A 15,149-nucleotide genomic window follows, 5' to 3' on the forward strand; every position below is an offset into this window, starting at 1 on the left:
AGAGAGAGAGAGAGAGAGAGAGAGAGAGAGAGAGAGAGAGAGAGAGAGGCTTATTTCAATTTCAGTTTTGGCTGATCAGCCTGCAGCCAGGAGAGGAGAGTCAGTGAGGCGCACAAGCTCGGCTCAGGTGTTGGATGTTACTTGACTCGACATGGAGCTGCTGCCCTCGCTGCTGTCCAGACTGAAGACAGTCGATTCCAGGACTGTGGATCAGGAGTACAGTGTGAGTGTTTGTTTTCATTCCTCAGTTTATGGAAAAGCCGGCTTGAGAGCTTTCACATCCTCGACAATCGAGTCCAACGTCTTATTTGTCAGAAAAGTATTTATAGAAATAAAAGTGCAGTAATAACACACTGTGAAGTTCAGATAACGATTGAGAACAGCTTGAGTAACTCTGAGGTCATGCTTGAGGTCAGGTTTTCTCCTATACGCCACATTTATACACAATGCACAAACTTCTGTATGTTGTGGACCTTTCGCTGCTTTTCATCTCTGTCAATGACTTCTTTTATGTGCTTTCCTGGAAAAACCTGCCCCTAGTTTCAACTCTGACCCATCTAATTAAATGAGCTGCAGCCAATAATCAGATAAACTCAGTCACGTGAGGCTGGTGTGTGTAAAACATGCAAAGCTAAATAGGTCAAGTCTAACATGCACACCATGTTAGGTTGTTTTCAGACTGGAGATACTCTTATTTTCATGAACCCCCATCAGCACTATACCCTGTTTTTAGTATTAAGCATTAACATTAAGACATTAAGAGGGTCCTGAATTCTCTAAGAGCTCCAGCTTTTCCTCCACCTATTCAAAAACCTGCTCTGTTAATCCTACCTGTCTTCATTCAACACAAAGATTCCTGCTTTCACTTCAGTTAAGTCTCAACGACCTCAAACCAGATTTTGACAGGTTGCACGGGTGTTCCTCAGGGGTCCAATCTCGGTCCATTTTCTCTTCAAAGTTTATTTTTAGAATAAACACCTGCGGTCCAGACCAATTCTTTACAAACCTCACACAGGTCCAATAGTCCTCTTCATTGTCAGAAAGGTTATGACTCGGTCCATCATACGTCAAACTCCTCTGTGTCACACTTTCAATTACACGATACTCTTCGGCATGCCATTTAAAATGCAAAGGGTTAAGACTGTGAACATGCTTATCTGAACCCAAAATAAGGCCTTTTTCTAATCTGAACCGAGTCACACTGGTACCTTACCCGAACAGTGAGTGAAAACAAAAATAACGTCTCTTTTAAATTTTAGTATGTTATTAAGTGTATGTTCAGCCTCAGAGGTCAAACTCAGGCCAAGAAAATACTAAAAATAATTTCCACTGGATCACAAAAGCCGCAGCAACTGTGAGCTATCGGAACATGACAAAGAGACGAGACTCACTTCTGTAGGCGTTTCCAGGTTGATGTTTTACCATGATCATACAAACAGACACACTTATGGTAATTTACCAGCAAAGCTGTAGATGGTCCAAATCATCATGTGCCAGATAGACACTGACAGAATATCCACTCGTGCTCCTGAAAAAGCTGCAGGAACTAGATTTATATGCAGGTGGCCAGTTTGCATAAAAATTCAATCATCAGCGTCTCCTGTGGAAGTCACTCCTGTTTCTGTGTCGTTACCCTTTCTCTCTCCCCGGTCACGTCCCCATGTCTGTCTGGTCTCCCAGAGTTGTGTCTCCATCATCGTCTGTTTTCCCTGTTTGTTCCATCAACTTTGTATAGCCTCTTTTCCATCACTACCTACTTGGATCAACTCGCCAGGGCGAGCTGGACTGACCAGTTTTCCATTACTATCAAGTGCCACCTAATGTTCGTGGTCATTGTCACAGTAATGTGATGGTATGCAACACGAACGTCAAGGTGTCGATATACGTGCTGGTGAGTCTTTGGCTTTTTGTCAGACTCGGGGATCAAGGCGTTGTTTTTTGGGGGGGTTGTAGTAAATTCCCTCGTTTGTGGCTTGCAGAAATTTTAACTTGTCCTCCATCTGCATCTTCTGGGTCCACTTTGTGCTCTGTTCATGAATGAACCCGACCCCACTGCACAGTGTCCTTTATCCTGTTGTCTTTCCAAAGTGGCTGCTTGGATAAGAGACTCTTTAAAAACATTGTGTAATGAAGCTTCAAAGTCACGTAAAATTTATGTCCAGAAACAAATCCAGTGTAATTATAAACTTAAATATCAGGTAACTAATTTTCCATTTTACTGTTGAATCAAACAAGGAAGCCTGTTTTTGCTAAAACAAACTGTTGACATTGTCCAACTATCATCTTATTTCTCTGTGAAACTAAAACTACATCCTTATTTTATAACGTAAAACAAGAAGGAAATGCATTTTATTTGAGAGGACTGGCTAATTTATTTTACAGCAACAGGACTATAAATGCTTTGATGCTGTGGTCAGTCTGAAAGTCATGTATGTCACGTGAGCGCTCACCTTAAACTGCTCAAACTGTTTTACATTATTTAACATGTCAAACCCAACGTCCCTCTGTGGTGGAACAGCAGACGAGTGTCTGAAATATCAATGCTGAGAGATTTCCACCTTTGCTTTGTCTGCAGTGCAGCGCGGTACTCGCTAATTAAGATGAAATGTTCCTGACATCAAACTGATGCTGTCCTCTGCTCTCAGGCTCACTGGTCAGAGGAACATCCAAACAATCCTTTCAGGACGGTGTTGTCCTCTAAATGTCTGTTATTTATCTTCATACATTTAAGTACACATTACAACTCTTAGTCGAAACAATGAAGCATGGTGACATTGTGCAGCTGTTGCTGCTGAGCTGCAAGGAAACTGCAGCTTTCTGCTAATTTTCTTTAATTTTATTGATGTTAGGTTAATCTGTGTGCGGCATATTTCATAATCCAATATTTAAAATGGTCACCCTGCTATTGTTTTCCTGTCTCTTTATATCAGAGTACAGTTCACACCTTTTAGGGCCTTTTTTCTGCTACTTTTTAATCGGTGTGTGGCTGAGTCACATGGCCTGATCGGGCATTACATCCTATGTAATTGGATCGAGTGAATAGTGATGTGAACTCGCATGGCGCTGCTAAATTAATTATTTTGGGGCACAAAACGTATTTGTGTTCAGGCCTGTCACTTTGCCGCTGCTGCTCTGCTCACATATTTCTGAGAGAAGATGAATTTAAACTCACGGTGAGGTTAGAAATGAGCAGAAACAACCTGCGGAGTTACTAAAAGCAGAGTTTAGTGTCAACATTACACTGAAACCATTCACCACAAAACATACGCACGCAAGCTGCTGTTTTTTCTTCAGGGGCCATGACGCTAACTCATGTACTCATGGACTACAATAAAAATCAATCACATTTTATTCAAACCAAACATGTGAAAATGAAAATTTAAATTAAGTTTAGGTGTTTTCTGTTGTTTCTGCCTTTGTAGCTCTATATTAGCGATGAAGTGCCAGTAATTAAATCTAAACACTGGTTCAAATTTATTTTGTCTTCCTTCTATTTTAGAACTTGGTTTCATTTTAGGTCAATATTCTTAAAATATCCAACATGAGCTGAGACTTACTTTGTGACATAAATTTAGCTTAACCCACAGGCCTAGGTTTCTGTTTTTGTAGCTTTTGTAGGTAAAGCTGTTATATGTGGTTTTATTTTGGATAATGACATTTAATGATGCTATTTTTGTCTTTCGTGTAATTAAATGACAGCAGCAGAAAACATGAAGCTACAATTTACACACGTCTATACAGACTACAATCTTTTTATGAAGAAAAAAGTGTTTTTCATGTAATATAGCATTAAATGAGGTGAGCATGCTCTCAATGACAATTAAAATCATTTAAGATTAAATCTGCTTCCCTCTAGTAACCAAGACTGCTGTGTTTGAGTGACACGTTAAATGATCAAGGCTGAGTGATTCTTACAAAGCCATTTTCCAAGTACGTGAGCAAGGCTCAAAGGGTGAATATAAGAGCAGTAACGCAGCTGAGTCTCCAAAGCAGCATCCTCCGTGCCTCGTTATAATCTTAACATGTTGGAAAAACTATTTTGATTCTAAGAAATGTTGATTCATTTCTTCTGATTTTTCTTTCACCTAAAAAAAAAAACTTTTCATAGAACAGTGTGTAATACTCATCCACAGAACACCAGAAATAATCTTTACCCCAAAGAGAAGGAAGTGGGATGCACCGAGTGCTCCAGCGAGCATGACGACACATCCAACTAGACAAATGTGTTGGTTCTTTAATCAGAACAGAGCAGTGCAAACATCATCATCAACACGTCTACTCCAGTCCGGGATCAGGCCTGTCTGTCTGCAGAAGGCTCCGCTGCCAGATGGAGGCGCTGTACAAAGTCTGTACAACCGCTCACTCTTGCTTGTGCTGCAAACAAAGAAGCTGAAGTGAAAACTGGTGTTTTAAAAACAATGAAAAGTGTCCACTGAAGCTACTGTCTGTGCTTTTTGCACGTTCTCGGTGAACTTCTGTTGCTCTACGCCCTATTCTGGACTACGTGTTAACCAATCAGCATTCGGCAGACGCATACATCATCTGTTTCTAGCAACACGCAGTCAAGATCTTGAAGGACTGCACAGGAATGCAACTCTGGTGTGTGAAACCCCCTCTCGGAACCGAAACGTGTATGCAGATGGATATATGCTGGACTATAAATTCCACTTCAGACACAGAAGCTCCACCCACCTGTAGTTCACAACTTCTGTTGAGAGGGGCAACCAACCAGAAGAAGGCTGACTCACAGGAGTTCAAACTGCTCATTTGAGACATGTTTCCAGACTTGTGACATCTGGTTTCAAAACACTAAGAAAGGTACAGTCTCATCGTGGTTGCCATGGTGACACTGTCCATCTTTTATATACAGTCTATGTGCATAACCATGTGGCTTTAAAACATCATCACTTCAATATCTTTTTATTAAGAATGTCTCCTTGAGCTGTTCAGGAAACATCATGTTAATAAGACCTGGTTTTCCCAAACTTCCTGTGATTTGGAGCGACTCCCAAACACTATGATTGAAAACATCGCCAAGATTTCTCTGGAAAAAGGAGAGAACTTGTTGTTTATTTGAAGGGAGCTAATGAGGTCGAAACGGAGAGGAAATGTCCTGAGTTTCAGTTTGGCTACGGCAGCAGCCTTTTTTGGTTTCAGCATCTAACTGAAAACAACCTGCTTCTAAAATAAAACCACCTTCACGTGACAAAAAGCCTCGAGCTCATTTGAAATGCTGAGTAGCCTACTATTTTTCACGCATTACAAGATTTTAATTTCCTGCTCTAAAAACCTGTCGGAGCATATGAAACCCTCAGGGACTTTCTAATTCGACAGAGACACACCCTTGTTTTAGCCGTGCACACAGAGGCTGCTTTGCATTTCTTGAGCTTTTTTCTGGCTGTCTGTTTTAAGGTGAGCTGCTAGGTTGGTTTTTTGTTCCTGTGTGGCAGCAGAAGTTGGTTAGTCAATAATCCTGCTTCCTCATTCTGTCCCTCAGGTTGGTTTATGATTAACCCACCACAGCAGCTTCCTTGTTGTTGTTCCTGAAATGACTCATCCAGTGAAAGTGCTGAGGGACACACCACTGTTCCTCACACTGGTCTCAGCTTTAGATTGCAGTAAGTGTGTGGTGTTTGCTTACTGGTGCAGGACATGTCGATGCAAGGTTTAATAAGGCAACAAGTGAGATTTGGAACGAGGGGAACAGGGACCTGTTTGTGGTGCCTTTGCACTTCTGTTTCACTGCAGTTCAACATAACTACATGATTATTATGGTTTAATTATTTATATAGCACATTTAATTACAACAGGAGCGTTGACCAAAGTGCTGTACAAGAATACAACATACCTAATAAAATAACAAATAACTCTCATGCTGTATTAAAAGCCAGTAAATAAAAATGTTTTAAGATAAGATTTGAAGCGACCGACAGTAGGAGCCTGTCTGACATATAGGGGCAAATTATTCCACAGCTTAGGCGCTACGACTGCAAATGCTCGATCGCCTCTATGAACCAGCCTCGACCTTGGTACGGCTGAAATGACTGAAAGATTAATTGGCTCTGTTTTGAGTTTTGTTCAAAAAAGAATGACTTCATATAGGGAAAAATATATATCACACATGCAAAGTCGGGGCTGTATCAAGACACGAGGACTAAACCCCAATTCAACCAGACCCAGAACTGATCCGGAATTAAAACAGGACTACAACAGTTCAAAATCAGGACTACTGAGGACTTAACCAAGACAGAACCAGAATCAGAACTAGATGATAGCAGCACTAAAAATCATCATAGACCTGCACTACACTTATTTTTTTAATTCTACCAAAGAACAATATTTAGATTGAGAAAAGTTTATATACTTATTTATCCTTGTTGTGCAAACAAGCTGCAGAACTTAATAAATGTAGAATTTGAAAAATAACAAACCTAAAAAGAAACACTAGGTATGAGATACATGAGGACCTATGATACGGTGATACTTCTGGTAAACGATCATTTGACTAACATGTGTGTCTCACCTGCTCTTGTTTATCTCTGTTCTGTCCTCATTCTCCATCTCCCTCTCTGTTCCTCTTTGTGCTGACAATCATCAAATATACAGATATTTACAAAGTCTTCAGATAAAAACACAAACACTTTTTTAATTGTAACATCAAATCAGACTAAATGTTTTTTTTTTTAGATTGATAAATATAAAAAACATATTTGTTAACTTTAAGAGTAAAGAGAGAAACTATCTGTATTTCTTAATTTTAAATGGCACCAAATTGTATTCAAACTGAGCCACACTTATGGAGCTCCACGATTCTGTTCCTGGTGTTTTGGTTGACATCTCTTGATGTTCCCATGACACAGAAACAGGCTCTGTGTTTTGCCTTATATGCATCCACAGCTGTGCCACCAATTTACTCACATGGACTCTACTAACCTATCAGAAGCTTCTTCAGCTCAGGATGGAATCGTCTGCAGTTTTCTTATTAATTAACAAACTTAGTGTACATGTACTCCTAAATTTGATGAAAGTGATAAAAAAATAGAAGCTCTGTCTCTCTTTATTCTGACATTTAACTTTCTTCATTTAACATTCTTCTGTTTTCCATAAAGTGTATGTAAATATCTGGTTTCAACTGTGAATATACTGCTGTGTATTGAAGTTCCTCTTGTTTTGCATAGAAATATACTGAACAACATACAAAGCATAATATATAAAATACTACCAGAGTTTTTTCTTTGAAAGAAGCTCCTTATGTCCATTCTTGTATATCAGTACATAACTGAAACCGATTTATTTAGCCGTGGAGGGAAACAACTGAAAATATGAAATAAACACATGTAAGCTAAGACTCTAAAAAAACAGCATTGTTGTTGTTCGGCTTTTCATTTCGCCATTTGTTGATTCACTTGAAGAGCAAGTAACGTAATATGGGTCAAGCGATCAGTTTGATATCAATCTTTCGTGATGCACCGTCATATTTACATTATTTGTACGGTACGAATGCTTTGCTTTGGTACCTGCTCAAACTTCAGCTCTCCTTAGTATGGCTGGCTCCGTTTCTCCAACAGCGCACTCACAGGTAGCAGCTGCCCCGCCCCCTCGCTCAGTCCTCAGTGCCTGAGCTCGGATCATACCAATATCAGGGGGGATTCACGCACAGTCGTAAATTCCCACAGTGTGCACTATGTGCTTCGAATATTGTGTGTACTTTTGTTGTCAGCCAGGCATCTAACTATGAAAAAATTACACTCCAAAAGACCCCGGGCTTCTGACAAAACAACCCGGGCTTAAGCCCAGTAAGCCACCCCCCCGCTCCGCCCCTGCCTGCATGCATACATGCATACATACAATAAGTGCAACACAGACATGACAGCATCGTGCAGAAGACGCACACATCACAAAAATAATAATAATAATAATGTAACTACAGGGGTCCAACAAACTCTCTCACTCTTGTCTTCAGACACCGTGAAAACAGAAGAAACACAAAGTTTACAACATAAATGTCCTCTTATTACCAGTTTAGAACACGTATGCAACATTATACAAACAATATACATGAAAGCATACCGTGTGCGCCTCTTGGACCACATGCAGAATGACATTAACGTTGAGGCTGTAGATGCATCTGTAGCCATGTATCCATGCAAGCTCCACCGTGCCATGGTTGTGCTCTCAACCAAACCTGGTCATGTGACCATTACAAACATTACAGCACTTTACATATTTAACAAACCCATATTTTGTAATCACATATTTTAGACATGTTTTTTAATCAGTGTTACACTTTTATCATCGTATCTTATAAATAAATGAACTAAATTAAGCATGAATCTATTACAGCAACATGAAATAAACAACTTTATTTTAACTGTCTCAGGGACAGTTACTACTACTACTACTACTACTAATAATAATAATAATAATCCACACTGCTCACGGACACCGGGTCCGTGACCTGTATATAAAAGGCTGAAGCAACTGTGACATCACTGTTTGCTGTCCTTATTATTTAAAGATAGGAAGCCATAAACGATAAACATGCAGAAACACCTACAATAAAGCAATACATTATATAAACTGTGCAAAATGACATGTGAAAAATAATTTTCACAATACATAAGTTATCGTTAGTCTTTCATATCGCTGTGGGGAACCTGAGACCTGTTTATGCACAGGTGTCTGAAGGTCCCACCACAGCCTTTCAATCATGTCGGGGTCTGGACGTAGAGATTTGCAGCTGACCTCAGGATCATTGTCCGAGCACAGCTAAGTAACCCAAAGTTTTAGCAATTAGACAAACGTCCTCACTTTTATCAATGAAATTATCCGAAACAGAGTTCAAGGTCGATGACTGCAGGGTGCCGAGAATCCTGTGGCTGCCAAACTAAACCAAATCACCCATCTACTGCTGTGGTTAACAGCTGGTCCGAGGTGTTTGTGCCGATACGCTGTGTTTGGTTTTCTCCACTTGTGGCATTTTGCATGACAGCCAGAAAACTCCACTTTGGTCTCGTCTGTCCACAGGACATTCTACCAGAAGACTTGTGGTTTGTTGAGATGTTACTTTGCAAACCTAATCCATCACGTAGATTTCTGTAGCAAATGAGTAACTTACAACATAATCAGAAACCCCTTTTTCATCTTACGCCACAACCTTTCACATAATCTGATGTCATTGTGCGCCAGGTGGACGCAGCCCGCAAAGACGGAGGGGAAAGTTGCGGTCTAGGGTTGAGAGGTTTCTGGGTGAACTGTAAGTTTGGAACTAGATTTCCTGCAGAAGTCTAAATCAAGCTTAAACTTTACTGCCATGTTCTTTTTAGAGATAAGAGGCATCGTGCTAGCAACCCTCCTTTGTTCAGTCTTTTTCTGATTAGCGTCATCGTGTCATTAACACAGCTGAACGCTCCGGACCAGCAAACTGCCAAAGCGTCTGCTTTTGCAGAGATGCTGACATGCTGAACCCTGCTGCTACTGAGCCTCTTATTTTCCATTGAGGCAGTGAGGCTTGATTTCTCACAGGACAGTTAAAGATGTGGTAAAACGCCTGCAGTCAGATTGGTCCATGTCTGCTTCAGAATTTAAATGGATTTAAATGCTTGTTTGTCCCACCGGTGTAGGTTATACTAATGAAACTAATTAAAACATGTTTACAATTTAGTTTGACTGTGAAACTGACATGTATCCCCAAGTATCCCCAAGAAGGACTTTATTTAAATGGTAAATAAAATTCCAATGATTCAATCTGAGGCTGCTTTTCCAAACATTTAAGATTCAAAGCGTTTATTGTCATGTGTGCAAAGAAAAAGTATTTCTCTGTATAATGAAATTCTTTCTCTGCTGTCCACACACAGATGCCAGTTAATATGTACAATAAAAAATACAATGCAAATAGCATGAATAAATAAATGGAGACAAAAAAATTGAAGTATTAAATAGATTTATGTGCAAAAGATCAATGAGCTTAATATGCTGGTTTGATATGTGAGATTACCTGATGTGCAAAAATTATTATTACTGTTAAAATAGGTCAGCTGTTCAAGAGTCTGATAGCAGTGGGGAAGAAGGAGTTGTTGAGTCGAGATGTTCTGGGTTTCACACTCATGAACCTTCGTCCGCGAACTTCAGTATGGTGTTATCACTGTTGGAGGCGACACAGTCGTGGGTGTACAGGGTGTAGATGGGACTGAGGACACAACCCTGTGGAACGCCAGTGTTAGTGATAATGCTGGCTGAGGTCCTGTTGCTGATCCTGACGGACTGAGGCCTGCCAGTCAAAAAGTCCTGCAGTCACAGAGGGTGGGGGTGCAGGCCGAGTGTTGCCAGCTTGTGTGGGATGACGGTACTGAAGGCGGAGCTGTAATCAACAAAAAAGTACCCTGATGTATGAGTCTTTGGTCTCATCAAACAGAAAACTGACACTGAGCAATTTAACACTTTAAGTCTGCTTCACTCCTTTCGTTCACCTCGTGATATTTTCCAGGTCAAAGAAAAATTATGGGAATAAGAGGAGGGAACTTTGTGGACTATTAGACTGGACTCAATTTACAAACCTTTTTTGTAACCATTTCAAACACTGAGAATAGTTTTCAACATTTTTTTTCAAATGCTATAATGTGTGTGCGTGTGCGTGCGTGCGTGTGTGTGTGTGCGCGCGTGTGTGCGTGTGTGCGTGTGTGTGTGCGCATGTAATTTATTTTATGTTATTTTTTTAACAGCACCGTGTAATAAGTTTACAAAATGTTCAGTTCATGATGTGAACACAGTCCTGACTCACTGCTGACACCTGTCTCATACATGAATGTGCTGCACTGCGTTCATACATAAGGAGTAAATTCTCACATCACATTTACACAATTACAACATGCACGTGCGAATAGACCTCTAACTACATACTCTGGAGCAAAAAGGATCAACTTTGTCCCTGAAATAAACATGAATGAATTGAAAAAGTTAATTTCTTTGTGACTTGGACTTGGTGGGCATTAGACCTGCACACACACTAACCTGTGTGTTGTTGTTGTTGTGTCTTGTGACAGATGGTGCGTTCACGGTCTTTGGGGTATAAGAAAGAGCTGGGCTTGACCTCTGAGGCTGGAGCTCTGAAGGAAAACATCAAGAAGAACAGATATAAAGACATCCTGCCGTGTATGTCCTCACTCTTCTCAGCCTTTCTCTCATTCATACCTCCATCCTCTTTCCTTTGTTTCCCTCTCCTGTAAGGATTAGCTTATTTTCAAGTTGCAAACAAGCTGAACAGCGAAGGAGGAAAACATTTTATCAAGAGACACAAAGCTTTGTTTTGCATCTCTGGAAACTTTCATGAAATCTTTCAATTGCCGTGCATTTTTTTTCTGGTTGTTGTGGGTCCCTGTGGCTGTTCTGTAGCTCGACTGCTTGTAGTGAACACGGATCCTAACAAAGTGCTTTACGAAATCAGTTTGGGCTCAGCAGAGACTGATCGAATATTTATGAAGAACAGTTATAGTGAAACCTGCTTTAATGGTCTCAAATACGTGTCCTTTAAGTGTGTGTGTGTGTGTGTGTGTGTGTGTGTGTGTGTGTGTGTGTGTGTGTGTGTGTGTGTGTGTGTGTGTGTGTGTGTGTCTGTAGATGACCAGTCTCGGGTGGAGCTCTCTCTGCCGACCACAGACTCCAACTCTGATTACATCAACGCCAGCTTCATCAAGGTAAACGCTGTCTGCCTTCACACAAATCATTCAAAGCTGTTCCTCTAAATGTGAAAACATCACCTGGTTCACACGTGCAGCACGGTTTGAGGCCCCTTACATGTTTCTGTATTCTATTAGGCATGCTCTTTAGATCATTTTAACTCCACACCTGTCAAACAATCAGATTTATGTCACACTGCGTTCAGTTTGCTGTGTTTAACGATTCGTGCTTGGCTGTTTCTGATGGGGTTGTAATGCTGCCGTCTGTCCTGCAGGGGGCGACAGGAGACTGCAAATACATTGGCTGTCAGGGGCCCCTCAGCTCCACTCTGACTGATTTCTGGAGGATGATCTGGCAGTACAACGTCAAGGTCAAACGCACAACGCAAACCATTAGCATTCAGTTAATATCCACGAATTAGTCTGAGCTACCAATGGTGTTTATAAACTTTAGTTTAATCATTAAAGCGGACTCTTCTTTTTCTTGTTATTCTTCCTGAAACTTCGGCTTCAGGTTTTGGTATGACGTCACACAAAGAGCAGGTCTTATACTGTTCAGCCCTGCTGCTTACGGGGGGCAGCCATTCAGAGCAAAAGCTGGCTTAAAAGGAAGCTGCTCCAAGATGCATGATGAGACAAACAAGGCTTGTACTGAAATGTAAATCAACCAAAGCCACTCTGGCAGAAACACTAGATTTGTATTTTATCTTATTTTTTTAGGGCTTCCACTCTGTTGCATTTAAAGGGAAAAATTTTAAGTGTTTTCTGTGCTCAGATTTTTGGATTCCAAACAGATGAAGCATGATGTTTTGGCTCACGCTAAACTTCACATTAGTAAGCAGCGCTGTAACAGTCTGCCAGTTCTTTCAGATCCAGCATCCCAAATGTGTCGCGATGTGATTGGCTGCTTCTAATCCAACCAGACGGTGCAATAAAATGCTGCCTACACACGAATGGACAACTAGTAACCAGTTAAACTCTCTCCGTCTTATTTAATGTTCTTCTGATGGTGGCTGATGGTGGCTGAATATGTGACTGCAAGCATCCAAAATATGGATCCAGAAAGGCCCAAAGAAATGTATTTCTGATGATAACAAATACAGTGACTGAAAGTAGGGTCTGTTAGTTTAAAATAAGGATTGTCTGGACCATGTGAGCTGTGTGTAGAAGTCTAGACTTGAAAATGGGAAATCAGAAGCTGTCTTTGTTGTTCATACCCTGAACTCAGCCCACGATTACAGCCTTCCCTGTTTTTCACAGGCGCTGAATAAAAGCCAGATTTTAGAAATGTGTCCCAAAATGTGTAGCAGGGGAACAAAGCGTACACACACACACACACACACACACACACACACACACACACACACACACACACACACACACACACAGCTGTGCTCTTTTCAGCTTCCGAGGTTGTTCATGTCAGACTCAGACGCACTGTTAAGCTGAAGTCGGTGATCGCTGAGGCACAGGGACGTTTTCTTCATCAGATCAGCAGCTTCTCCTCAGGAGGCTCTGACTAACATCTGACTCTGTGTTTCAGGTGATAGTCATGGCCTGCAGAGAGATAGAGATGGGAAAGGTAAACTCCTTTTTGCCCTTTGATCTCTTTCTTGGCTCAGACCTTTGACTTCAGATTTTAAAAACTCTTCTCTTTTACTTTATTTTCTTTAACCTCTCGAACCTCAAAGCTTTTTCAAGTTTACTCAAATAGAGCAAATATGCAAATCTATAACTACCAAAATATCATTGCATTAGTGAGTGAAGTATGGCATAGTCTTACCTGAATAATGAAAGGGAATCTCACACTTCATATGCATGTATTTCATCACTGATTGTACATGTGGAACAGCTGCGTGCAACCAGAAATAATAACAACAGAATTAAAGGTTCGTGTTCGTAACTAACAAGTCTGTATTTTCCTTTGCAGAGAAAGTGTGAGTGTTACTGGGCTGCAGCTCAGCAGTCGGCTTCATTTGGACCGTTTACTGTCAGCAACGTAAGAACAAACAGGCTGCTAATAAATCTGATTAACACAGAACATACAGCACAGTTCACCTCCTCATTAACGACGTTAACTGTTCAGACTGTATTGAGTCCTTTTATTTAATACAAATCCAGAATAATCTGGAGTGATTCTGACGTGTTGTTCCTGTGTGTCTCCAGCAGGAGGAGACACATCCCAATGAAGATATAGTGGTGAGAAATCTGACCGTCACATTCCAGCAGGTAGGAAGTTTTCACATGAGTGAGTGGTTTCAAAAAGCTAGGCTGGGACGGGTTAACAAGAAGTTTGGACCTTACAAAGCAGAATGCTTTCATTGGCTATAGTTCAAAGACAATGTTTTTCATCACGCCTTCTTTTGTGTGTTTGGAAACTGTTCTTTAAAATCCAAACTTCTCCTTTCTGTTTCATAATCTGTGCTTTCAATGGGCGGGATATCTGGAAAGGCCACTTAAGCTCCCAAATTTTTCAATACAGAGCCATCCTGTTGGAATAAACCAGTTTAGACGCACAGCCTCCAGAGGACACAGTGGCAGCGATTTCTAGGAGACGTTTTCCTTTTGACGAGATGTTTCTGCTTTAGTCTTAATTAGGAGGCAGCAGTGTTTCGAGTTTATGGGTTAATGCACTCAAAACTTTCTTCTCCTTTTAGTTTTACAAACATTTTCCAGGATTTTCTGGGCCATCAAAACCTTTTTTTGAAAGAACTGCTGGCATCACATCCAACAATGATCTCAATTTCAGTTTTTTTTTTTCAGTTTGTACCAATTTCAGTTAAACGGAGAATGATTTCATTTTCGTTGCATTTTGTTTTTAATTCCGAAGTTTCTTTGGAAACGGACCTTTTGAATAACTTAAAGCATCATTACGAACGCTAATATCAATGACTTGACCTTTTCAGTTTTAAAATAATTTGTTTTCTCCTCCTCCTCCTCCAGGCCAGCCGGTCAGTGATTCAGTATCAGTTCCTTTCATGGCCGGATCATGACGTTCCCTACGAGACTGCTGGAGTCCTGGACATGCTGGAGAGAGCCAGGAGCAGCCGTGGAGCCAACGTCTCACCTCTGCTGATACATTGCAGGTACACACACACACACACACACACACACACACACACACACACACACACACACACACACACACACACACACACACACAAACGGCTGGTAATGCCTCATCATTACTGCAGCTTGTTTGTGAAATTGGTGCAGATCGCAGGTCAGATGGTCATTAACATTCAGCAGGATAGATCACACATATGGCAGCTTATCTCACACACACACACACGTGCACAAACAGACACGCACTCACACACACACGTGCAAACACATGCCCACACATCGAAAGCAGGAGGCTGTGAATATGCAGCAGGTAACACCTGCTAACGATGGCACAGTTAACATGCATGCTGCATCTGTTGCTCTGTGTGTGTGTGTGTGTGTGTGTGTGTGTGTGTGTGTGTGTGTGTG

General features: G+C 40.9%; 1 protein-coding gene across 1 annotated transcript in view; it reads left to right on the top strand.

Annotated features, from left to right (window-relative positions):
• Positions 1-82: 82 nt before the first annotated feature.
• ptpn18 (protein tyrosine phosphatase non-receptor type 18) overlaps positions 83-15,149 on the top strand; it is a 32,502-nt gene continuing 17,435 nt past the window's right edge. The window contains exons 1-8 of the mRNA XM_005750424.1: positions 83-223; positions 11,043-11,151; positions 11,617-11,693; positions 11,951-12,046; positions 13,219-13,257; positions 13,606-13,674; positions 13,842-13,904; positions 14,619-14,761. Of these exons, the coding sequence (XP_005750481.1) occupies positions 152-223; positions 11,043-11,151; positions 11,617-11,693; positions 11,951-12,046; positions 13,219-13,257; positions 13,606-13,674; positions 13,842-13,904; positions 14,619-14,761 (668 nt within the window). The 5' untranslated portion in view covers positions 83-151. The remainder of the gene's footprint in view (positions 224-11,042; positions 11,152-11,616; positions 11,694-11,950; positions 12,047-13,218; positions 13,258-13,605; positions 13,675-13,841; positions 13,905-14,618; positions 14,762-15,149) is intronic.

Source organism: Pundamilia nyererei, unplaced genomic scaffold, assembly GCF_000239375.1.
Source record: "Pundamilia nyererei isolate P.nyererei 1_Seehausen unplaced genomic scaffold, PunNye1.0 scaffold00273, whole genome shotgun sequence".
NCBI lineage: Eukaryota > Metazoa > Chordata > Actinopteri > Cichliformes > Cichlidae > Pundamilia > Pundamilia nyererei.